Source organism: Vidua macroura, chromosome 4 (assembly GCF_024509145.1).
Source record: "Vidua macroura isolate BioBank_ID:100142 chromosome 4, ASM2450914v1, whole genome shotgun sequence".
Lineage (NCBI taxonomy): Eukaryota > Metazoa > Chordata > Aves > Passeriformes > Viduidae > Vidua > Vidua macroura.
The window spans coordinates 45768396-45795647 of NC_071574.1; the positions used below are offsets into that span (position 1 = coordinate 45768396).

Below are 27252 nucleotides of genomic sequence, written 5' to 3' on the forward strand. Positions count from 1 at the left end.
CCATCAGGAAAAGGTGTAGCAGAAGTTAAAAGTATTATCACTATTGATTTTTCACTCTGGTAATTTTGGACCACATGCACTTAGAAATAAAGATTAAATCAGAATAAGAATGTGCTGCAATTTATACAATAATTTGAATTTGGATTTTAATATTTAGGGTTCATCTCATATTTGATCAGGAAAAAGAGTGAATTATAAAATTGTATTAACTTTTTACTACTAAAATTTGCCTCTGAAAGCAGATAATTTTTTTGGCCTGGCTCTGTGTGTTATTTTCCATTTTGCTCAGCCTCCCACACACTAATGACTTGTGCATGGAATTTCATATACTCTATGAATATATGTTCTTTTTAAGCAGAGTCTCCACAGAGGTGGAAAATGTGAATGTGAAATGAAGCTTGCCATTCCTAAAAGAAGGTTAAAGATCTAGGACTGTGTGCAAGCCTATCCTGAAAGTCAGTTTGTCAAGGCATAATTTATGGAGGTTCTGTTGCCCAGGCATAATTCTGCATTTCTTTCAAGATAAATACTTTTATACTTTCAGGCATGTGATTTGTCAAGGCAGCTTTGTGGCCTGGTGGGCAATCAGAATTTGCCTTAGTGGACTGAAATGACCCAGAACAAACTCACTACTTAATCTTCTTTATTGCTGAAATCAATAACCAGATCCATGCTAAGTGCTGACAGTTCTTGTGTAGGGAGTGAAAAGTAGAAGTGTCTGCTCCTTGAACTTCTAACATTTTATGAGCCAGAAGTTTTGTTTTCTTCTTTGACAATGAACGTGTTAATTTTATTTTATAATTCACAAATTAATATATTTTCTTTGTGCTAGTATACACATGCAATGACACAAGATTAATGTATCTCAGATGCCATCATACAGAATGCCTAATGCAGCAGTCAGTGAAAATTACCCACTTAGAAACTTAAGCAGGGACAGTGGCCTCTGGAAGAGCCAGGCAGTCCAGGTGAGTAGCAAAGTTACAGCCAATCATGCTGGTTCACAATCTACCCTTCTGGAGAGCCCTGTTCTAAATAACAGTTTTCTCCATGCCTTACACTAGAAAATCATGAATATATTCAGCAAGGGAGGTGTGTGGCAGGGTTCAGGTTTTGTAATGCATTTGAATGAGGAAATAAACCAAAAACTTAAAATGGTTTTCCAAGTGTTGTATTTTAGAGAGTAGGACTACATGACCTTTAAAGGCCCCTTCAAACCCAAGCTTATCTATGATTCTATTTTTTTTTATTATTATTATTATTACTACACAACAACTGATTTACTCTGCAGTTTCATGTAACACTTGTAATTACAACTTGGCCTGAAGAGAATGAATAGTAACAATAAAAATAAGAGCCACTGAAGGGGCCAAAGATACTCAGAAGATAAGTAGTTTATACATTTGGTAAATTTGGAAAAACTCTCAATTGTTCTCTGCCTCTTTGGGAAACAGCCAGAATTCTGCACTCCACAGGTATCTGTGGATGCAGAAGAAATAAAGTTACAAAGCAACTATAAGTTATAATGTCATTTTATACCCATTGAAAAATTATTATCTTATGAGAGAAACAGTTAAGAGGAGCTTGTTGTAAAATTTTGGCTCTGCAGCTACTTGCTTGTCCATGTGCCTGTTTATACCATTTTTGTTTACTTGATATTGGAAAGTAATCAGAAAAAAATGTTATACTGAATTATGAGTGCCGTCAAGTTTTGTATGAAAAGTATTAAAACTTTAAACAAAACAGTCTTTTAAATCCTGTCCTTCTGGTCTCACAGTCTTATCTTGTTTTACACTTTTGTTTAAACTGTTCCTTCCCTTTCTTTTTTTTTATTTGGAGTTGATTCAATAACACAGTCTTTTTTTATTTCTTACAGATGTTAAAATGATGAAACCTTCTCTCCCTCAGGAGCAGTGCACAGCAGCCATGACATCTCCTCTGGTCCTCTGTGGAAGGTACATTGCAGTCTGCTGCTGAACTGTTATGACATGTCTCTAGCAATCAGAAAGAAAAGCTGGGAAGAGCATGTGACCCAGTGGATGGGATTGGCTTTGGAGCCTGTGGAGTATAATACAGCATGTCGTCACGGACTTGTAGCTGATAACTTGCAGACAAGTATGGAAAAAGATGAGGTTTTGAGCATGGACCAGAAAGAAAAATGCGCTTCATTTCCAGAGTGCTGCTATAGCGGAGAGGTGACTGGCTTCCCTGAAAAGCAGCTGGGAAATGTTTCAAAGGAGGTGGATGAAAATGATAACCATGAGGACGAGGAATATTTTCTGGAGGCGAGCACAGAAACTCTAGTCCATGTGTCTGATGACAATGATGACTATTCTGCACTCAGCCTGGATAGTGTTAATTACCACATCACTGCTGTAGGAAGTGAATCCAAAGATGAAGGGCACAGCTTAAATGGACCAGGCTCCTTAACACAGACGGTACCAATAACAGAGGGTAACAAGGCAGCTGAATCATCTGGAATCAGTGGAGATATAAGTGAGGAACCTGGCTGTGATGCAGTTCCTAAAGAGGAGAGGAAAGAAGATGTTTGTGGCAGCATTGGTCAAAGCCTGGAGCTTTGTAATTATGAAGTCTTAAATGAAGTAGTAGATGTAGAGAAGGAAAATTTTATCAATTCTCCAAATGTGAAAGAAGTTATTATGTCTGGGAAGCAGCTGCTTCATACTGCTGTAATTGCACAACAGCGCCGGAAATCTGATGCTTTCAAAGATGGGTTTGGAAAGTCTGAGTGCAATGTGGTAGAGAGTGGGATTTCTTCTGAATCATACACCAGTAGTGATGGACAGCTCTGCTCAGCAGTGCATCCCAGCAACGACCTTATGCAATCTCCTCCTTGCTCTTGCATCCCGGCAGTGGAAAATGGTCTGGATAAAAGTGGTTTCACAGAACCTCAAGTGGCCCCTGAAAACAAATGCCTTTCAAATGTCAGTTCGGCAGAAGACATTCAGTGTTTACATGTAAGGAATCATTTGACCACACACGAATATTCAGACAATCAAGTGAAACTGCGCAAAAGAAAGGTAGGATGCTTGTAGATTGCAGAGTGTTTTTCAAATATTTTCACCCAATTTCTGATGATGGTGATACTGTGCCTAATTAGCTGGAGAGAAAAAGTGATTGTTTCATTAATTTTTCAGGCTCAAACAATTTCAAGACAAATATGTCTATGCAACAACTGAATTTTAGGAGCTTTTTTTAAGGTCTGAAAATGGCTGAGCTATGAATTTGGATGGTACCTTATATTTACTTTATATATATTATTTTATATATTTCATATATGCTGTTGAAGGATAAATGAGTATATGTCTTCTTTTTTTGGTTTTCTACTGCTATCATTATTTGATTCCTCTTAGGAAAACTTATTGTGTCAAGGGGTTTGGAAGCCTTATTGAAAAAGAGAGTACAAGGGAAAAGTGCAACAAGATTTTAAAACAGAAAAAAGAGTGGAAATATTTTTCACTAGTTCCTTGGTTTTTAGCTCAGCCCCATGAGCATAAGTTCTTGCAAAAACAAGTTTTGCTGGCTCTGAAACCATATTTTGTAATTTTAAAGCAACCAGAGAGTTTCACTGTCTTCACAAGTAAGGAAGAGTATCAGAACAAAATTTTAATTGAGAGATTCCTTGGCAATAAAACTCCCACTGACTTTAATGGAAGGAGATATGCTGATTGTGGCACTATGGAATTTATCTTAAAGTCTGGCTTTCCCAGTAATGCTGCTTATTCTAGCTAATAACCAATTTGTAATTGTTTACTTCTCTCTGCCTTTTTTTATTTGACATCATCCAGCTTCTTTTGTCTGGATTTTTTTTTTTTTTTTTTTTTACATCTGGTTTCTTTTAATTGTGTGGGTTTCATCTGTCAGCTGCAGTGCCTTGGTAGCTGTTTCACTGAAGCACAAATTCACATATCTGAAGTACTGTATGCCCACACTGCATCCTCAGCTGCTGGCTATTGCTTCCTTGTGTAGGCTCTTTGATAACAGTAACACTAGGTTAACATGGTGAGGAAGTTTTGCCAAAGGTTTCAGAAGCCCTCAAAGACAGTCTTCTTTTGATAATTTATGCAATCACAGTTAATGCAGTAACTGTTCAAATATCTCACAGTAAGAATATCTCAGAGTCACAAATAGTCATATTTTTTTTCCTTACCAGTACTAGAAATGCAATGAAAATGGTTCAAGTTTAAAAAAAGAAAATTAACCAAATTGACATTGTAGTTGAGAACTAATTGACTATTATAATTTCTCAGCTGCTTTACTTTGGCATCAAATTTTCTTTTTAAGTATAGTTACTTAATGTAACTATACACTGATGTGTACATTCATATCATTAGCAAGATGCAGCATGTTATGGTTTTTAATAGCTCTGATTTGATGCTAGTTTCCATGTATCTCCTTCGATCTTGTTTTGAGGTCCCATACTCATCAATAATATTTGAGAATGTATGTATGACTTGTGTTTGTGCCATTAAATATTTTAAAGGACAGACAATAAAAATTCCACAGAGACAATAGTGAGAAAAATTAAGAAAGGAGATGAGCATAAAAAGGAGAAAAGCAAGCAGCTTCTTCAAGGAAGTTTGAGCATTACATGGCTGCAACAACTGCAGAATTGTGTGTAATGTAAAAGGGAATGGAGTCTGTAAATCTCAAGGAGACCTCATTCTATTTTGGTTAAAGAAATCTTTGCCAACCACTGTAACATGAATGGCAAAAGAGAAAAGATATGATCTGTTATTGTTTGTGGTGTTATTTATCTCTAAGTTCACAGGACACTTCTACAAGAAACATTCCTGCATAAGGGATTTTCTCACTTATATCTAACCATGCATTATTTTACAAAAGCCTGTCTGTGTTGGTAATAGCGTGCAATGAAAAATGTGCCTATGTTTACAAACTTCCCCTGAAAGCCACTTTTGTAATTTTAAGAAAACATTAGAAAAACTGCAGACTTGAAACTGAATCCATCCATAAAAGCCAAGTATTTGCTTTGCAGTGACAGGAAGACTTAAGAGATTGGGAATGGTATATAAAACCTTTTCTCTCAAGGTCAGCAGTTCAAACAGTGCAGTTAAGGCCTAAAACACACCACTGTCTGATTAATGCTCAGTGTCAATTATAGTTGCACATAATCATGTGCCCATAAAGGTCAGAATACGGGAAAGGCAGATGGAAATGAATTGCTAAAGGTATTTGGGCACCCAAATCTTCAGGTAGCACCTTGGGTGATCTTAGGAATGTGCTGATCTTCAGGCATCTTCAGCTTCATGACAGTTAAAACTTAGGACCTTTGAGTAGACTTCTGCTTTTGCTGGTACTAAATTCTTTTTCAAATCTGTTCCTCGTTAACATATTTTAAACTGTTTTTAATTGTGGCAATAGAGCATGACCTTCCTTCTTATCTTCAGATCGGCTGTCTTCAAACCAGAGCTGAGGTGAGAGACAGTGTGGATCTGATATGCTTGCTCTGCAGACGGATGCAGGTTTGAGGGCTTAAGGGCTTAAAGTTTAGCATCTTTGACCAGCACTAACTCCATTGCAGTAAATTGCTTTAGTCATGATGGATGTACTGACACTGAAGATGCTTCTTGCAAACACGTCCAGCTGTTACAGCATTCTTTGCTCCCTCAAGTCAACAGGGTTCAAATGTTCAAAGCACAGCACCGTCTTTGCCTTCGCTTTTTCAGAAAGACTTCCTAAGGCTCGGAAATAGGAAGGACCTGAATTTAATTGTGAGAAGTTAATGATATTAGGTCTAATTGAAAGATACAAAATAATCAAGCTTTCCTGTTGTTCCTGATTTGATAATCAATTCAGTTCCTCCACAACATGAAATTTATCGTTATTAATGGTTCCCAGTAGCAGAAACATAAATGGATTAACTATATGTGGGTAAACCAGCTAGACCCTTCTGTATGCTTTCTTGGGTTAAATAAATTTAGATTTTACAATAGTCACTTCACAGAATTGTACATGAAATAATATTTGGAACTAAAGAGAAAACTGTAGTGCTTGGGGTATCAAAACAGTTCACATATATGTTCATATGTAAAAATCAACAGAGCTTTTAGCGAACAGTATTATATAAAACTAGAAGACCCCAAGTATTAAGAGAATACCAACAAAAGGAGACTATTTAATTATTATGCACTGACTTGTACATGTAAGAAAAAGGCCATTATCTCATATAGAATCTGTCAAATTTTTGTATGTGCTCCATTTTACATTTTCTCCAAGCAGCTCATCTCATCAAGCTTAGGCAAAGACAGGAAAATCCCTGCTGGGGCATATTGAGAAGATTCACAAATGAAGCAGAAATCTAAAAAATTAATTTCAGTTCTTTTTCAACACAAAAAAGAACTACTTTTTTCAGCACCAGCATAAAAAGTTGGGTTGAGGTATATAGTTTCCCAGTAAGTTCTCCGCACTCACTTCCCAAGCACAATTACCCAGCTGTGCTGTTGCAGCCAGCGATAATCAGCATTTTATAAATGCAACTCTTAAAATAAGGCTCAGACAGCTCTTTTAAATGATGAATCAGTAAAGGAGTAGAAAATCAACATTGTAAAGTGTGGTTCTAAATAGTTTGAATAAAAATCCACAAGTTTAAAAAAAAAAAGGTGCAACATCATAGCAAAACACTTAGAAAACAAATTTTGTCTTGTTCTGTATATTTCATTGTTCTTCCACCATTCCCCCCTCTTAGATTTCCTAAAGATCATTCAACATAAATAGGAAGAAAACAGCTACAGAAACAACTGTGACTGTTCATTTCTCTCCTGTAGGACAATGTAGTTCCTCATGGCAGTCTGCTTAGATGTTTTCCAGTTTCAAATAGATAATGTTATCTCAAAGTCATTCTTGCAAGGCCAGAGAATATGAGAGTCAGGGCTATTCCTTATGATCATTATTATTGCTGCTACTTTAACACAGATTTCTAGATCAAATACTGTGTGATTTGCAAAGGATGCTTAAGGACACAGCCAATGTCAGCATAACGACAGCTGCCGTTGTCAATAAGATGAAAATTAATTAAAGAGTAAGATTAACAGGAGACTGCCAGAAAATGTCAGAAGAAACCTGGGTAGAAGGTTACCTGGAATGATGTATGTCTTTGGAACAGTGCCTTTTCCCCACAGGAAAGCTGTGAATTTTTAAAACATGGTTTTACATTTCCTGTACTGTTGCAATAAATTTTATTTCTTTATTTCAACAATTATAATTATACTAATGTGAGAAAGCAAAACCATTGCTTACTTGAATTCAGATTTTTCCATCTGTATTTACTTCTTGATTATTATGCATGTCCATGTGATGTGAAGGCTGACTCTCTTCCATTGCGATCAGAATTACGTTTTGTTTCACAATGCTAAGACTATGATTTTTGGGGCAAGTTAGGAAGTTATGCTCTTTCAGAAGCTTCTATTTGTATCACCACAAACTAATTTCACAGAAAACTTATGGAGCTTTGCTTGCTGGCTCATACTAAGGTACACGGTAGAGGAAAGCTTCCCCAAAAGTAGTAAGTGTCACCAAAAAAAAAAAAAAAAAAACCCATAACAGGTACCTGTTTTACTGAAATTGTTTCTTTGCAACTCTTTCTGTGCCATCTATTCTCATTGTATGATCCTTTTCATGTAAGCACTTAAACGTAATACGATCTTGTTGTGAGCAATAATATTAAACATTGTAGGTATTTTTCTTATTTTATTGCTGTTTGTATACCAGAGTTTCCAGCCCTATCATCAGTATGTCTTTCCAAAATCTTAATCTCACTTTACCTCATTTCTGTCTTTTTTGAATTGCGATAATTTAATGACTCATTCTTTTTTACTTTTTTTTTTTTTAATTTAAAGATTCTTACACTGGTTTTGTAATTTCTATTTCATAGAAGGTGCTTTCATAGGGATCCAGCCTGTACTATTACTCCATAAGTAGTAGGATGTAGGCTTGTTAGGGTTGCACAGCAACAATAACTCGGACAGATCAACATAGAAAAAAAGCATAGAAGATAAAATCAAGAATAAAAAAAATAACAATGTGCAGGAATATTAATTAAAAGTGGAAATATGCATTTTGGTGTATTCTGACTTTGCAAAAGCAAATTAAATTTACCTTTTTCTGAGACTCAGTCTGCAAATATATGTCGGTCAGAGGAAGATGAAAGCTTTAAAAGTTGGTGATTTTCCAAGTCAATTATCTTTAATTATTCCTCTGCAAAATATGATAAATAAAGGAAGTCACTTCTCACAGTTTGTTTTCCCATTGAGTATTTTGGAAGATAGTCATCTTGCAAATATTCTAGTGAAGGAATCCAACAAGCAGGGAAGAAAACTGTCTAAACTCATAATGATCATTAGAAATTCTGAAAGTGTGGACAGTCATGAATGTTTTTTGGATGATTGTTAGAAGACCAAGGTTTCTGAGCTTCATTACAGTCATGGGAGATCAACTCCCAGCTGCTTAGATCTAGACATTGAAAAAGAATTCATGGATGTCAGTGGAACTACTGTGTTCTTAGAGTGTGCTTAAGCGCCTTGCTGAACTTGGGTGTTATAATAGTTTGTAACTGTAGAGACAACAGATGCTAGTTACTATAGAGGCGTTATCATAGTAAAATTACCTTCAAATCATATGGTTCTCTAGCTATATTTCTTGTACAATTCAGACCTGCACTTATGCCAGAGTAGCTTCACTTTCATATACAGAGATAGATAATATAATCTTGGCATCTAGGACATTATTTTCTTAGTTTTGTAAAGGACAATGGCAAATGCAAATATTGGAATTGTGATAATCTCTTTTACAAGAAGATCTTTAAAACAGTGGAAATCTATTTTATCAGGTGTGAAATTTGGATTTGTTTTTGTTCCATTTGTTCCATTTCTGTATCTCTTATAATCTTCAAACTTTATATAGGTTTTTTTAAAGATTCTCAAACTTTCTAAAAGTTTTAGAGAAGAGCATGGATCTGTTTATCCAAATTCATACTGTGAATGTGAGCACCATTAATAATTGGTGAGAGATATTAAGCCACAATAGCTTTTGAAAGGTTAACTCCTACCCACAACTCAGAGACACAGTCCATAGTAATAGTACAGTGGGCAATTATTATTGAAATCCACAGTTGCTTCACCACAAGGAATTTGCTGCATCTGCACATTGCTATTAAATGGTCATGGTTTTGAAGGCATTGGGAAGAATCTGGCAAGAGATGCAAGTGAAGCAAAACAAATAGTAGGATTTCTTTGAAAAAAAAATGAAACTTTCTTGGCTATCATGAATATTTGTTTCTCTTTTCTGCACTAAAAACTTGCTTTCTAAATTTATCACTTAATAATGAAAATGTGGTTCAAAAATATAAATGGACTGAAACAGTTGGATTTACCTTTTTTTAAATTATATGTATTTTCTATGGTAATTAGTAGAAAGTGGTCATAAAGCACTCCTATTATTGTGGTTACATGACCACGAATTTTCTCTATTACTTTCACACAAATATATACCATAAATATTATCTCCATCTGGGAAGCTAAAGAATGCTTTCCGACAGACTTCCTTTATGTTTGGACTGAAGTATGATGTATTTCAAACAATGTGAAAAGTATTTAAAACAAGTTCAGAACAGGATGGGATGATTGCCAGGCCAATACAGGATAACCTTTATGCAAATTTTACTTTGGCACATTTTTGTGACAGTGTTCAGCAATAAATTTTCAAGGCAGTGTTGTCTAGACTGCAAACCAAGAGACTGTTGCACATCAAATTATGGTCAGAGCTGAGCTACCTAAAATGGTCATGAAAGTATTTGTATTTATAAGCAGTTTGTAGTCACACACTAATGCTTCACCAAAATCATCTACATGATCCTAGGGACCCATCTAGAGATCTTTAGTTGCATGCCGTGTGTACTCAGAGATTTCTAGTTTTGTCTAGCTCTGCAGTACTGATTGGAAGAAAATTTCTAAGGTATTTTTCATTTTGTTTTTAAAATTAATCTTTAAAAACTCCTTACTGGCCAATTATTTACTGTCTGCACTCTGTAAATAGTCAGTGGTAGGTCATGTTAAATGGGCCAATGACCACTTGCTAAAATGACACCATATTTTTAATTAACAACAAACTTTTGAGGGAAGCTGTTTTGGAAGGAATGAATAGTATGTAAAACCTTTAACAAATGGGAAGTGGAATTAAGACACTTGGATAAAACACCCTGGATTACATGACATCACTGTCCACAACACACTTTTCTGTTGGTTAAATAAAAATTTTAGAAAAGGAATTTGCTCCCTTGAGCTGTTCCTCTCGCACTTTCACAAGCATAATGCTCACTTTGAAATAACCTTCAAGTGAAAACAGAGAGATCTAAGAGGCACACTGAGATCCAACTTGCATCCAAAACCAGTATTTACAGCAGTAATCAAAAAAGACAGTACTAGAGCACTGCTGCCTATATTAAAGAGCCTTTGATGCCATAGCAGTGGCAGTACAGCTTTTTTAAGCACAACTGTTTACTACAGACATGACCTGTGCTAAAAGTAAAAGGGTTTTTGTGTTGCTGTGTCAAAGAAGGAGACAGAGAAGAACAGCCTACCCTGGCCAGCTCTGGGAGCTGAGGCTTTACAACAATGTAGTTTTTGCCACTGCTATCAAGGAGTACTTGACCATGGAGATTTGGTGGTGGGTTAGTCCACAGGCATCCAACCACTCCCATGCGATAGTTAAAAGCAAGCAAAGAGAACCTCTCTTGTGAGCTGAACTGCAGCAGGGTGGAAGCCATCTGCAAAGCTTATTGTGGGATTTTTTCTTGGTGTTTTATTTTGGTTGGGTTTTTTTGTTGGTTTTTTTTTTTTTTTTGGTTTTTTTTTTTTTTTTTTGGTTTTTTTATTCTTTTGCTTCCCACCATAATGGTACCTACGATTAAAACACCTAAAATGTGTTGCTCATGCTTATTTCCTTTCATTGCTCTCTCTCAAAGGTGACATAAGAGGTTTGTAAAGGCAAGGAGGCTTATGCCACAGAAAATACACATGGTGTATTGAATATGGCTTTACAAAATGAAACAATACTCCTTCTGCTGCCAAAAGCTATTCCAAGCTCCAGATGATATGGCCAAAAAAGGTTATGAATTCAAATTTAGAGGGGTATTCTTCCTCTTTTGAAAAAAATCTAGGCAGCAATGCATGTGTGAGCATCTGTGTGCACTGAGGTAAATGTATGGCAAATGTATACCAGATCCTCGCTGTTTTTCATAACTCTGTCACAGCTGATGTCTAAAGCTTTTACAACAATGGACATAATAACTTGGTTTATGCACACAATACTAATGAGAAATTGGCTCACTGTAACATGAGGATGTCCTTCAATATTACAGCAATAACTGTCATATCTGAAGTTTTGCACTGTCTTCGCACTCTCACCTTACGTAAGACTTAGAATAGCAAATGCAATATGTATTTATGTTAAATATGTATTTATGCTTTATCCTTTTCTGTAAGTTTCCTCCTTTCTAAACCTTTTTTTCACACAGCACATCCAATTAAACCAAGGTTTCTATTTGAATATCCTGAATATTTTGGTAATGTATTATCTCATCTGACCTACAAAAAGGTCTTTAAGGAGCTGATTATATTCTTGCACTATGTGTTTTAATATCTTGGATGGTATCCTCAACCTTCTTAAAAAAAGATGGTTTGCATGCACTACTAATCATTGATATGTGATTCATAGCTGTTTGTTATGAAGGCATGAAAAAATTCACCAGTGCTAAAGCTCATGGCTTGTGTTGCATGTAATTTTAGCTTCAAAATATTTTAAAAACTGACACGTTTATTACACTGAAAATAAAAAAGCACGGCCAGAAGCCAAACTTTGGTAATCTAAATCAAACTACTTTCCTACACCCAGATTCCCTGAAAAACACTTTTCTTCTGATAAATGCCAAATTGTATTTATCTCACACAGATTTACTAGTGATTCTATGTGCATATTACACCTCAATACATCTACTGAATTTGTTCCAGCATATTAAACTCACTTCTTTACAAATACTACTGCTTGGCAGATGATGACAAGATGATCAAGTGGTAAATGAACACTGTACTGTTTTGGCTTTTTCTAGGAAGCAAAATTGACAAAGAGTAAATAAGAGAAGAGATAGTCTCTCAAGACCTGTCTTTTTCCACTATCTTAGAGGTGGGGTAAGACTAGAAAATAAAGATGTGAAAAACAATTGATTTTCTGTGTAAAGTGAGAATTCAACTTGTAATTACATGAAGATTTCTCAGCTCATGAAAACAACTCCCAGTGGACCACTCTGTTCCCAGGTCTTTTTCAATATTACTAGTATCAAAGATAATTTGAGAAGAAGTTCTTCTATGTTAATACTTTTTATATTAGTACCTTGTAGTACCTTGATTCATATTCTTGTGTGTAAGTCTTCTTCAGGACTCATAATTTATCACATTTCACAAACATTTTATAAATGTTGAAATGTTGAAATTTTATAAATGTTAGAAATGTTGTGTCTTATTTTTTACTGTAGCTTCTTTTGCAAGATATGTTTTAAATCAATGGCTTGTGCTTTTGCAGACTCAAGCACAGGAATAGTTATGACAACAGAGAAACCAGCTTTAATCAGATTCAAAAGAAATACATATATTCCTGAATTTTGCTCTCTTGGGAATAGTAACAGTAGCCTTAGATTAGAATGTCCATAATTTTTTTTTCTCTACTTCATCCATACTCTCTGTCAGACACAAAAAAAATCCTTTTTCATCCAGAGTCTTCTAGTCAGGGTGTTAAGAACATTGATTGTTCCCTCTACTCTTGCCTTTTTACAAATGCTTTGTTGTTTGGGGTTTTTTCCCCTACTTCATGTACAAACCTGAGTGAAATATTGAGAATTTTAGCCATTTGGAGCTTATGTGCATATAAGGGAAAGATTACTTGGTGACATGAAAATAATTTGTATTTTATTCCTTGCAAGTGTCATCATTTCACAGGGTTTGATTTCAAAGCAGCAGCCAAGTAGAGCTCTGTAGTCACATCCAGAGATTAGGGAGTATGAAGTTGTTGGTGAAATGGGTGAGTGACTTCCATGACTCTGCTCCACTTTGGTATGAGGGGAGAGTGGTCCCAAACACTCTCAAATGCTAGTTCTGTAGTAGTAGCAGTGGTTCCTAGACCTCTTGTCCAGCATTCATTCAGTTGCCTAAAATGTGTACTCAATCCTAAATATTATGTGTTTTTTTCACAGCTTCTTTAGTGGGTGGAGTCTGTAGTGACTTTGTCCCTGATTCTGGTCTCTCTTTCTCTCTCTCAGTCCTTTCCATTATGTTTAGTTCATGGAGAACAAACTCTCCTGTGTCAGCAGCATTGCCTCATGAAGCATAATAATGACAGTTTAAATGTCAGCACTGTTAGCACCAATGATTGTCTTAGGGTTTAAATAGAAATGTCTTACTTTTTAGCCACTCTGTTCAGAGGGAATGTTTACCAGCAGCAACATATAATTGTGGAGCTTTGATCTTTGCTTTGAAATGTCTTTTTGAGTGTAAAGAAAATTCATCTATGCTGAGAACAACATTAGACGCTATTTCTGGAGTTAGACCAGGATTCTGAAGGTGAAAGGACACTTCTCCAGCTCTCTCAACAAGTCCTTGGGAAAGTTAAAAATAAGTCTTGCTGAAAAAATATTGGCACTTGTTATTTGAGAAAATTTCTTTATTCCAGGAACTGCCTCATGTAGCAGAAATTTATTTACCATCTGTGTAGACTTGAAAAATTTTCCATCTACCAGATACACAACTGAAATAGCAACAGATTTTCCATCCCAATGGTTTCCACCGACCTCCGTTTTAAGGGAGTGTCGTAAAAACTTACGAAATTTTTGTGCTCTCAGAAGAGCGGTAGCTCAGTTAATAGACCATCTGTGAAACTCTGAGTTCTGATTGTGACCTCTAATAATGTCACCTCACTGTTGCTAAAGCATGTTACTTGGGGGACATGACCTCATAGACCTAATAGCTAAAAATTTATTAGGTTTTTAAATTATAGTTCCATTTTTAATTACTATTACAGTACTGACTTAAAAAAAAAAAAGTAGTCACTTGAGAAATTTATTTACTTTGAGTACAGATGTACTTCCTTAATTTCACAGCTCTGCAACTGCAGGGGGAGGAAAAAAGTTAGAAAAGAATAAAAGGTGCCACCACCAAAAATATCCCCACTGATTCTTGAAGTAACTCCAGTCCTTTAAAATATGAAGCAGCCTGTCTGTAAATCTGAATATCACTTCTGAGTATTCATATGAATACACCGTCTGGAAAACAATGCAAGCAACTCCTGGGAGACAGAAAAAGAGAAGAGCTCAGGAATAGATGTCAGAGTACACAAGCTTAACTTCTGTTTGTTGTTTCTGCATTGATTTCTTTCTTTAATGAATCCGGTGGATGCATTATACTTTTGCTTTTAATGCACATCAAGAATGCTCAAGAACTATGGGGGCTGATTCTTAGTTGATGCTTAGATGGATTTTTTTTTTATCCCATCTACCAAAATAATATTTGTGTGATTAGAAAGCTTGGTGTTCAAGGCAGTTGTCAAAAGTTTCCTTTTAATTCAGAGATCTGATTTGCTGAAAAAATTAAAAAAACCTATCTACCATTCTTATTATAATTGAAGGGCTTTTCTGCCTTAAATATTTCTACCTTTTTTACCTGTCACTCTGTTCAGGGTGTTTGACTGAAGATGCTTAATCCTAAACTGGCCTATCAAAGATGCTTTTGCTTTCATAATTCTGAGTCTCTGAACTAGCAAAATTGTACTATATGTGATTTTTTTTAACTAAAATTGTTACCGAATTTTCTAATCTGGTAATTCAAATCCGTATTTCAAAATTATTCTGTCTAATTCTATTTATTTTGGATATCTGTATAACTTTTCTATTTGACTGCATGTGGTAAGATAAGATACTGTTGTTTCAGCAAAATTGTATAACTGTGAAAATGAATGGGTCTAAGTTTTAAGCTGTTCTATATTCTTTCTTGCTGCTGCTAAACCACCTGCAATTCCAAACGGAGACAATTACAGCTTATACTATCAGCATTCAACTGAATGTTATTTAACAACCTGGACTTTAAAATGTGAGTTGCAGTTCTCAGGGAAACAGAAGGTTTTAGTTAGGTTTGTGCTAGTGGGTTAAGGTATGTATGTCCTGTTTTAGTTTGGTCCAGGAGCATTCTTTTGAAGGGACTTTGCTGAGTGACATGATATAAATCATGAGAGATGAATGATATCAGATGGTGAGATTAAGTGTGCGCTCTCTGATTTGATAGCTGCAGGGCAGATTTGATAGCTCTAATACATTGACTCACAAAGAAAATATGTATTTTGGAATTATCAATAGTCAGTGAAAATTTTTCAAATATTAGAAAAAAATGTACCTCAGATTGTAGCATATTCATATCTGCACAGTACAAGTGTGAACTGAAAGACATCGTCAAAGGATTTTACATTCCCATCACTTGCAATGTGAAAATGTCAAACTCTACCCTCACACCAAACAAACTTGTTGCAAGATACATAATTGTTATGACTTTGAGAACAATGACTACAAAAAAAAATCTTCTGAAAACAGATTTTTAAAATAGATCACTACATCACAGTTTCCTTTTAGGTGAATTTGATAAATATTCTCTGCTAGAAGAATATAGATTTCTAGCTATAGAATAGAGATTTAGCCCCTAAACTATGCAGTCTCTTGAGATTTTTATAGGTTTTGCTTTATCTGTCTGAAATGTATCAGATGCAATGCAAAACTAGTAAAGAATATTTTCCTCCTGTACTTGTGCTTTCTAGTTCTCTCACTAATTCCCAGTAGTCTTGTGGTAATGTGTTCATTCTGTTGGCCAGCTGTTCAGCTCTCCATGAACGCATCATCCTGATGTGCATTTCCCAGCATTTTACAAGTCAATGTTCTTTTCCACTTCAGTATAAAACTTTTTTGAAAGCAAAACTGTGTACCATTGGGAATGTAGACAGGGAATCTAATGTAAACTCAAACTCAGTGAGGAGTGAAGAAATATATATTGCACAGTATAAGCACTAAAGTGTTTTTAATGTGTGTTTGAAATAGAAGTAGCAAGAAGACTGTCTTTTGTACTAGGGTTTGTGTTGTTTGGATTTTATTGGGGTTTTTTAGGTGGCTTTTTTTGGTTTGTGTTTTTGGTGGGTTTTTTTGTTTGGTTGGTTGGTTTGGGTTTTTTTGGTTTGGTTTTTTTTTTTGGTTTTTTTTTTGTTTTTTTTTTTTTGTCTCTGACAAAATTACCTGTACTTTGCTCTTACTGCCTATAGTAGAAAGGAACTCTTTGGTTACTTTCTCTAGGCCCTTGGTAGTAGGACCCAATAGTAAAGCAAGTAATATCCTCCACCACTGCCATTGATATTAACTTCAGTCTTTAGTAAGGACAGAGTTGTGAGCAAAAAAGGTAAAGTTTGTTTGTACAGGAGGAATAGAAAGTGTACAAGCAGACTAAAACAGAATGAACGGATTTCTTTCCTCTAGGAACATGTTCTTCACCAAAAATGGCTTGTGGGATTATTAAAGAACAAGTGTTAAGAGAGCTGAAAATGGGGATTGTTTTATCCCTGCTACTGTCCCTAATTATTCAAAACAAAAGAGAAATTTAACAGCTAGAAATGGCAGTACTCTCTGGTCATTCCAAGGCCGTTGGAGGTGGGTTGTGTGGGGCTATGCTAATTAAAAAATGAAAAGGAAATGTTTGTGCACAATGTATTTGATGAATCTTTATTTGTTTACTGTGAGGAAGCCTAACATTTCATTCATTGGTATACAGCTCTTGGATTCAATTTGAAATTTAATTCTGTACAGACAGAGGAACAACTGTTGTGTGTAGGACTCTGTAATACTATAGTGTAGTTTTTAGGGAGTATTTTGAATTTGGGCCATTTGTCTAATTTGAATTGCTCCTTCTTATTTAACATCAACTGGGATTTACACCCAGGCCACAGTTTCAGCAGGCAGAAAAAGTGTGGAGTGTGACTTAACTCAGTAATGCATGAGGAGGCTCTGTGTCAAGAGGAATCTATGGCATCTACTCGATAACATTGTTCATTCTCTGCTTGAGTGATTCCCATTACTCCATGACAAATAGTAAGATTTGTCTTTCCTACCATGACCAAAGCATAAAACTTTGCCTGTGAGTCCCCATGTTGGGTGCACACATATTATATGGCAGTGGTTTTTTGATCATTTTTGGCAGTATGTGGAACAGTTGTTTTGTGATTTTATTGCTTCACGTGTTCTGTAGGGAACTAAGATAAGCAGTCATTTGTTCTAGTTTTTTCTGTTCTGTATAAATTATATTCATCTGTGTATTATTTGTGCTTTAAAAGGCAGCCTAAGAATTGCAAGAAATAATCTTTGTAGAAGCTTTTTGTTAAAAAGAGTGTATAATATTTATCACATAATCTCCAGTAAACACCCAGAAGTTTTTGATTTGTTGTTTAGGGAAAATAACCAAAATTTATCAGTCTGGGAGAAGAGTTCCTGATAACAACATGAGTACAAGCATGAATAAATAAAACCAGACAAATGACATTCTCAGTCAAAGGTAGAGCTGGTGTTAGGACTTGGCAGTCTTGAATTCCAATATTCAATAGGCTTTAAGAACATAGCATTCAGGCAAAATAATTATTTTATTGTTATGCATATTTTAAGTAGTCAGTAGAATAATATTAAATATGAAACTTACAAAAGGAATATCTCAGTTGAAATAATGTAATGTGCAGAAACTATCTACAAAGACAGTGTAAAGATAGTTTGGATGTATTCTGGAGATTTTTTTGCAAGTTTCAGCCTATTGACTGGCCTTTTGTAGCCAGAAACTTGAGTCCTGAACCTGGGTCAGGGCAATCACAAGCATAAATTCAGGCTGGCAGAGAATGGATTGAGACTAGCCCTGAGGAGAAGGATTTAGGAGTGCTGGTGGATAAGAAGTTCAACATGAGCCAGCAATGAGCACCTGCAGGCCAGAAAACCAACTGTGTCCTGGGCTGCACCAAAAGAAGTGTGACCAGCAGGTAAAGTGATGAGATTGTCCTCCTCTACTCCACTCCCATGAGATACCCACCTGGAATACTGCATCCAGTTCTGGATGCAACATAAGTACTCCCCAACATAAGAAGGACATGGACCCACTGGAGCACGTCCAGAGGAAGCAAAGAAAATTCTCAAAGGTCTGAAATACCTGCTGTGAAGACAGGCTGAGAAGGCTGGGATTGTTCAGCCTGGAGAACCCTGGAGACCCTGTAGCACCCTTCCAGTACTTGAAGGGGATGTGCAGGGAAGATGGAGGGAGATATTTTACAAGAACAAGTAGTGATAGTACAAGGGGAGTGGATTTAAATTGAATGAGTGTAGGTTTAGATTGGACATTAGAAAGAAATTCTTTAATATAAGGGTGATGAGGTACTGGAAGAGATTGCCCAGAGAGGCTGTGGACTCCCCATCCCTGAAGGTGTTCAAGGTCAGGTTGGATGTGGCTTTGAGCAGCCTATTCTAGTGGAAGGTGTCCCTACCCATGGCAAGGGAAATAGATGATCATTGAGGTCCCTTCCAACCCAAACCGTTGTATGATTCTATGATATGATCTTTTAGGAGTGTTTTGATTACTTCTACTTTTGCCAGATATTTAGAAAGTTGTCTTGGCAATTGCTGGAGCCTTCCACATTCCCTTTAACAGAGAGTCAGAAAATATGCTTCTAGGCAGTGAGGGAGATATTTCAGATAGGTTGGATATCTAATGTCAAATGAACCACCTCACCCAGGACAGAACATGGCTACTCACCACAGCAGCACAAAAACTGTGTATTGGTGAGGAGGATAGGGACAAAAAATTACAAATCTGAAATGATGCTCATTCATTGTCTTCTACCGTACCTTGACCATTCACATCAACATAAGTCATACAGAAGAATCCTATTCTTTGTCACTTGCTGGATTCATTGGGTATAACAATTGCTCTACAATCTGCTTATAAACAGTGAAAGGGTTTCGTGACTATAACATATACTGCTAGAAGGACAGAGAAAAATTCATTAAGAAGGAACCGATCTCCAGTTTTAACAAGCAAAATTTTTATTATTATGACAATATATATTGATAAAAGGACATAGAAAAATTTATTAAGAAAGATCTTAGCCTTTTATTTAAATGAGCTGCTTCATGTAAGCCAGAGTTCCTACAATTAGGCAGTCTTTGCTAAAGAACACTGCAATGGAATTTACTAACCAGAAAGATAACACTTGTTCCTTGAAAGAAAAACTCAAAAGATTTGATAATTAGCTCTCAGAGAACTCCACTGGTTATTTTACAGCTGTGGGAAAAACAGTAGAAACCTATTTATTGATCTAGCTATCTGATAAATCAGAAAGAGATCAGTGTCATGGAATCTTTTTGAACAGATCACCTCCTGACACTGGGAAAGATGCAGATGAGGTCAAAACCCTCAGTTTCCTGTCTCAGACAGGAAAAGGAGAAAAAAAAATCTGATAAACATAGAACTAAACAGAGTTGCTTTGGAAATCTCTAGAGATAAAGAGAGCAGGGGAAAACATGAAAAAACCAAACTTCTCTTGTTAAATGTAGCAAGACAATACATGTATTCAATAAAAACAAAAAAAACCCCTTCTGATTCATATTTTTTTCCAATTTGATTACACTGTCAGAACTGACCCTGAAACATAAAAAGAAGTAATGAAACATCCCCAGCAGTCAAAATCATAGCAAACACAGTATGCTGTGTATATCCCACTGACCAGAGCATTAAATACACTTTCAAATGTTACCACTCCATGGGTGGATCAGAGAAACAGGGCTCAAAACGGAGGGGTACTCAGCATTGTTACTTAGGTCAAGTTCTTCTTTAGCCTTGGGAAGATACTTACCTTGCCTATTAAACAGAGTTAATATTTTCCCTTGACATGTGTAATGTGAGTTTAGCTATATTAAAGATGAAAAGAAATGTTGTAATAAGAACTTTGCAATTACCTGAGACACATAGGTGAAAGTTCCCCCAGAGCCTTAACATCTTTTAGAGTTGCAATATAACTCCTGCTTGTTGCACTTCCTTCTATTCTCTATTAAACCTCATGGTTTGTTTCCAGTGAGGACAAGTCTCCTATTTTTACAGTGCCTGTGCTTTAAAATCAGATTTGGATGAAATTTAGCAGCTCCATGTAATATAGGTATGCCCTTACTCATTTGAATGTGCTTTCTGTCTCTCTGAGGTCTTCATACAGTAACTTGAGGAAACTGCATTTTCCAATGCCATTTTCTGTCTTTCTCTGTATGAGAAGTTCCTTTCAGTTCTCTATATGTCTTTCTTCTTTTCAGGAATAATATAAATACTCAGCATCTTTTGAGGTTGTGTCAATATAACAATTCAACTTAATTGCACATTTAAAGATATTTATCTTCTTAAGCATAGACATCTGCAGATCAACTGTGCCCTGGACATGAGACAAATTAAGTCGTAGAATGAAAAGGCTTCTCCTGCTTGCCCTGGGTGACAAACATAGCAGAAGGATGCAAATCAGATTGGTGAAATCCTAATTTTGTTGCTAGCAAAACCTGGGTTATTTCGTAGGGCCTCAGATTTTATCAAGAGTCATCAAGTAGCCTGATAATAAAATCTATTATCTCATATTTTAAACAAAGAGCCAAATGGTATTTTGCTCCTATTAATAAGCTCATTGACTTAGTGAAACAGCCATATTGTCATTTATGTCTCACATTGTTATGAGTCAGAGGAAGCAGGATTTAACTAAAGCAGTGGTGGGACTGCAGTTCCAATTTACTGGAAATTCTGTAACAATAATGCTTTTTTATTTCTCCCCTATGCAGAAGGATGTGTTTGATAATAGTGACATTCATTTCAACATTAAGTTTCTGTACAGTAAGAAATACTTTTAAATTATAAATGTCCTACTCTTCAAATTAAGCAATCACTAGTCCAGCATCACTCACCATCAGATGCTTTGAATGCACTTAAGTCCACAGTATTCTCTGTGCAGCTCTTCCTTGGGGAGGCCAGCTGGTGGTGACTAGAAAGTCACTACAGCTAGTTTCAGTGCTGGCTGTGGCCTGAGTCAGGTCCTTACTCCAGACATGTATTTCTGCTATGTGGTTTTGAGACTGTAGTGTCACTCTTTTGGCCTCACTAGTGAATCAGTAGCCAGAGTTTTCATGTGTTTCCTTCTTCCCCTGAGCTGGTTTTGTCATGGTGTGTTAAGTCAGTAAAAGTTGGCTTATACCAAGATAAATATCAAACCAAATAACCTGATATTAAATATATATATAAAACAGCGTAGAGTTGGTAATTCTTTAATTCCTCTGGGATAATGCAGTCATACCTCATGAGATAATGCTTGATTAAATTCAGAAAAAAAAAATACTGGAGAATACTTAAACACTCTCAAGCTGGTTATCTCAAGTTCTCTAATAGAAACATTTTGATTGTATGAGGACATAGGCTAATCTGTGCCAGCTGTTCTGTAGTTAACTATTCCAAAAGTCCCATTCCCCCTTCTCAAGGATTTTTTTTTCTCTGCAGACATATTTCATGCAAAAGCTATGCTGACCTTTAAAGATGTTTTATGTTTTTGTCACAAAATATGGTGACAGTGCTTATTTCTTTTAATATTAAGAAACCTCATATTAAAATGGTTCTTTAAAAATGTAGCAAATGTTTAGTTATTTCTAGCTTTGTGAAGGGTAAAGAACAATAACGGCTCTATGGTTAATTTATATAGGTGAATATAAGGGAAGTATTAAGATAGTAATGTTAATGTTTCATCATATAGAAAAGAACTATTATTTTAAAGTTAAATATTCAATCAAGAATGTATCATTTTCCTTAATTCCTCAGCACATTTACTGGATATGATGGCTATTGTTTACCTTATGAACATATGCAGAAATAATAGGTATAAAAAAAGTATTGCTCTGCTGACTTAAGCAATTTTCAAAGATCTGACCAGTAGATATTCTTTTCACAAAAATGTACAGTGTTACTTTTGCACTTTTAAGTACAGAGGATGAGATATATGTACATATATGTTTGAAAAAAAAAATCTGTTCAAGAAGTATCCTATTACCAAGGGTCACTATGTTGCACTGGGAATCTTCTAATATTCATTTTTCTGAGGTGTTAATCATAGTAAGATCAGTCACTTTTTAACCCAGAAAAGTAAGGGATTGATTCTAAAATTAAGAGGGGCATTTCAGCTTATTATCAACAAAACATTATTTTATGATAAAGGACAATAAAGCCAAAAAATTATATAACTGTTTCCATTTAAGGCATATTTTTAAACAAACATGTATACTCCATCCTATGGTGGCTTTATAACTTTTGGTGAGAGATACTCTTGTTACTGCATCATGTCTTCTTTTCTGTACATGGTAGCAGACAGTGATATATCCTAGGCTGTCTATTACATAGCTTAAAAAGGGAATGAGTCACCTGGGAAAATCCAGCTGAAATATAACTGCCAACTTCATTTTTGTTTTGCTTTAAAAAAGCTTAATTATTAAAATGGCATGTGCTTGTGCATGTTAAGATACTGAAAAACAGAATGATCAGACATTTCCATGCAAATATAATTATAAATGCAAAATATTATCCAGGCTTTGACATGTATGGATATATGAGCATAAAATTTTGCTTAAAATGTTTAATATTTGAAGTGTTCTTCACTGCAATCCACCTAAGCTGGAATATGCAGATAGGAAACTCTAATGTATACAGGCTGCTTCTTACTCCATGGTAATTCTTTGTTAGTTTTTGGTAATTCAGTTTACCAACACTCACTGAATCAGTTCTACAAATAGCTGTTGTTTGCATCTGATCATGATAGTGTCTCCATTGTCAGTACCTAGGTTCCTCCAACCTGAATTTAATTCACCGGATCATATTCAGAGACTAGACTCACTGATTTCAGTAGCACTAATGGGGAGTAAGTGGCAAGCAAATTATTTTATTCTGTTAACTTGAAGGGTTGAACTACTAAAAATGCAATTCAAACAAAAGCTGAGGATTTGTGAAAATCAACTGAGTTAACTGCTGGACTTTTAAATATCACTTCATAGTTCCAGCAAAAAAAATGATCCTTCTTATCTTCCACAGTTTCTTACACTTTAATCTTATAAGATAATTAGGGTATCATACTCTTGACTTAAATAGTTAAGGGCCAGGAGACATAGTGCTTAATATTACTGCTAAGCCCTGAATTAAAATAGTTTCTCCACTTTTACTTAGCACCAGTCTCTAAATACATTGAATTTCTATAGTGCCATAATTTTTATTTAATGGTAACACCATATAAGCCCACTAAAGATCCAAAACATTATGAATCCTTGGAAGCTATGTATTTGGATTTCAAAGAGCTGGTAAGGGTCTTCCAATGATGCTCATAAACAGTAGAGAAAATATTTTTACATCCTTTATTTCCATCAATTCTAAGATCTACTATAATCTGTCCCATCCTTTCAGTAACTTTTTGCAGTGTTTGAAACATAATACTGCAGAAACCTAAATTTTTCATTAAATATCCCGGTCACTGAGCTAACTGATCATATGCCTTCCTACTGCTTTCCTCACTGATTTTCCACTCAGTTTTTAATCAGCTGAGGTTTAAATCAGACACTAACCTCAGAACACAAGAGATATGATTGACTCAGTAGGTCCATCTTGCACATTGGACCCGAGAAGAGTTTTCCTCCTGTGCCCACAGTGCCCGTGTTTATACCCAGTCCAGCTGACTCGTCTGTGGACAATGCTGACCAACCTGTCCTTCTCAGTCGCCATGTTTCCTTGAGTCCTGTGGTTGCCTTTGAAAACTGGCAGCTCTTCTCAGAACAACCCAATTTTTCTGCTTAAATCTTTCTGCAATTAAATAATGAAATTATTAATAAGCCACAAATGACAGTAATACTCTCAATGACACAATACCAACTTTTCCTAGAGCATATAACTCAAAGAGTCAAGGAAGCAAAGTCAAAATAGACTGAGAAAAAAGATTTTCCTTCAGCACTCTTGAAAAGTGATGCTCTTGAAATTTTGAGATTTTGATAGTAATATGCTTCATGAGAACCATTCATTTTGCAGAAACGCTTTTGTATTTCAGACTGAGGAACTGAAAAGGAAGTTCATTGTGCAATTCTCCTTACATTTGAGATCTCTTCCTTCAAAAGGAGAACACTGTTGTGGAATTCACTTGAGGGTAGGAAGGTTGAATTAGAAAGCCACAATTTGTGATCACTGCCTATTAGTCTTACAGCTTTTGTAATCTATGTTACTCCTAGTCCAAATAGCCCTTCAGCCAGACCATGTGAATCATTATGGATTTGTTTAGTCAGGTGGGTTCATTTCAGTAGGAGATGTTAAAGATTTTTTTCTACTGGCCTGAAGCATGGATGAATTACGCTATGGGCCAGCTAGAATTTCTGAAAATGCTTGAAAAAAATATGTATTTTTATTTATTTACTTCTCTTGAGTTGAACTGTTGATATGACTTTCATACCATTAAGACATGGCAATCACACCATGCTGAGTTTTCCAAACAGATACAACTAAATCCAGAAGAATAAACTTCCCCTGCAACATATTCAAGCTAACAGTCTTATTGGATACCTAGTCAAAACAGTAATGTTCACTATTTTTAAAATATCCCTTGCTATTTGATGTTCATATCTGAACATTTTAACACTTCATTGATCACAAGAAACACCAGGCAACTTGTGAAGAGTAACAGAAAGTCCAAAATTATGTATTTTATATTCTTTTTTTATCTTCCTGTCTTGAATGTCACTTTCTATTAGGCCTTATAAAATTATGTTTATCCCAGTAACTGTTTTGGAGAAGATTTTGGAATTGAATCCAAGTTTGTTGAACATTAGTTAAAATATGTGATTTAATCCTGGCCCAGACATGTTTGTCTTTTTTATTCTATCACCTCTTTGTGATAACTCTTGAACTCAAACCTCCTATTTGACTTGGTAAAGTCAGACTTGGAAATAACATTGACTTCTGAATCTATTTTCCCAACTTTTATATGCCAGTATAAGAAATGTTTGTATGTGTGTGTGTATGCAGCGCTGTGGGCATATTTATAATAGAAATATGTTGGGTGTTAGTGAAAACTAGACCTTGCAACCAGCCTCACCTCCCATTCAAATTGCCCAGCTCCTAATCGCAGCCTGCTGCTTCCTTTATGGACAGACACACTGACACAGACTGACCGGCTGAACCCAATTTGAGCAGCATGTCCTTCCTGAGCTGCAGGCACTTCTGCTGCTCTGTTCCTGGGAGACAGAAGCTGTGAAAGGAAGCTGTCAGTCATCAGCTTCCCGAAACGGGGAAGAGATGTGCAGACATGTAGAGGTGCTGTAGGCTGAGCTGGGAGGCAAGAACTCACCTCCCAGCTGGGTCCAGAGCAGGGCACAATGCTTTTCCTTCCTCCAGGCTGTCAGACCTGAGCACTAATGTCATTACCTGCTGCAGCCTGGCTGAAAATGTCAGAGACAAGAAGAAAAAGGAAAAGGCTGTGGCCACAGCCAAGTCTCAGCTGGACTCAAGTTCAGGTAGGGCATTGCTAGTTAACTTCTCCCTGGGGGTAGGGGCTCAGGTTTCAGCTCAGGCTGTCATTTACTGCACTTACTCCTTATTACTCTCTTGATTGACAGTGTAAATGCAGCCTATGTTTTTCAGATAAAGGTTAAGAACTTGGAATGATACACAATAATCTGTCACATCAATATTACTTATGTGATTTTTTTCCTTTAATATTTTTTCCTCACCTCAGTACATCCATGTGAGATATTTTCAGATTTTATAGTAAGAAAACCTGAGTTTTCCTTCTAATACTGATGCATACAATTTGGAGTCTAATGTTTTGGTTACTGCTGATAAAGAAAGTGAAAATCATCAAACAGCCCTTGTATATGTTACACAATACTGATCATTGCCGCCGTGCCTACCCTGAAGCCCCCTGGCTTCGCCTGCCCGGCCAAGGCACGGTCAGCAGCAGGGAACACTCCCCTGTTTCTCAATGAGATTCGGGGAGTGGCTAAGACAGAGCGCTGCGCTGTTTGTCTTGTATGGAAGAGAGGAGGTGTCCGAGGAGGTAATGAAGGAGTCGACTCAAGGCCGGGGAAAAAGTCTCAAGTTTAACACAAGCTCCAGGGAGCTCTGAATGCCATTGGCAGCCAAAAGCGCCTCGACGCTCTCACAATCGTCTTAAGTACCGGGGCGGTGACAAGGGGGAAGGGACGCCCACCACCCAATGGGGGAATCTGGGGGAGTGGAAGACAGACAGACAGACACACAAACCAGTGGGGGAAGTTCAAGGGAGGGACCCCAGCCCTCGTCCACTCACTCAATGCCCAAGGTGGAAGATTCTGGGAGAGTGGGATGGGGAGACGAGTGATGGACAAGGTACCAGGGAGGGGACAGGGGAATGACTGAGCATTTTCAGGGAGAAAATGGGGGGTGAAGGGGCAAACCATTACAGAACTGTTACAGAGGTATAAAAACACAATGTAACAGATCATGTCTGAGCTATGTTGGGAAAGAAAATAACATGGTGATAACCCCAAGGAATGCTATTGGTGCTGAATTTTCGCTTTAGTTGCAATAAGTTATGGGTGCTTTTAAAAATACTATACCATTCTATTTGGCTTTGAAGGTATTTTTCTTATCTTCCAAATAAGATTATTTGGAAGATAATGTAGTATAATTCATTTGCTGGAAGGTATGGCTCCAGGGTATGACTGGCAAGTATACCCTCTGTGTGAAGGCCACAAGCAAAAGCAGCAATACCTGTCCAACAGCAGTACAAACACTAAGTAGAATACAGTGAAAAGGTAAATCACTGAGCAAAATGCTTAGCTGCATTCAATTACAATACTTTCTACCCAACCTGATTTCACCAGTAATTTCTGTAAGTAATAATTAATTTCCATCCAGCAATGGAAAAATTAAAGACAACCCTAGTAACTGGTTGGAAGGGACCTCAGGAGGAGTCTACTGAAGCAGGAGTAGATTTGAGATCAGATGAAATTTCTTGGTATTTTTTCCAGTTGGGTCTTGAAAGCCTCCAAGGATGCAGCCTATAGAACTTCTCTCCAAGAAAAGCTTGGCTATA

General features: G+C 36.3%; 1 protein-coding gene across 2 annotated transcripts in view; it reads left to right on the forward strand.

Annotated features, from left to right (window-relative positions):
- The window catches only part of DLC1 (DLC1 Rho GTPase activating protein), a 219168-nt gene that overhangs the window by 14401 nt on the left and 177515 nt on the right, over positions 1 to 27252 (forward strand). For both annotated transcript variants that reach the window (XM_053975618.1, XM_053975619.1), the window contains one exon: positions 1877 to 3041. In XM_053975618.1, the coding sequence (XP_053831593.1) occupies positions 1989 to 3041 (1053 nt within the window). In that variant the 5' untranslated portion in view covers positions 1877 to 1988. The remainder of the gene's footprint in view (positions 1 to 1876; positions 3042 to 27252) is intronic.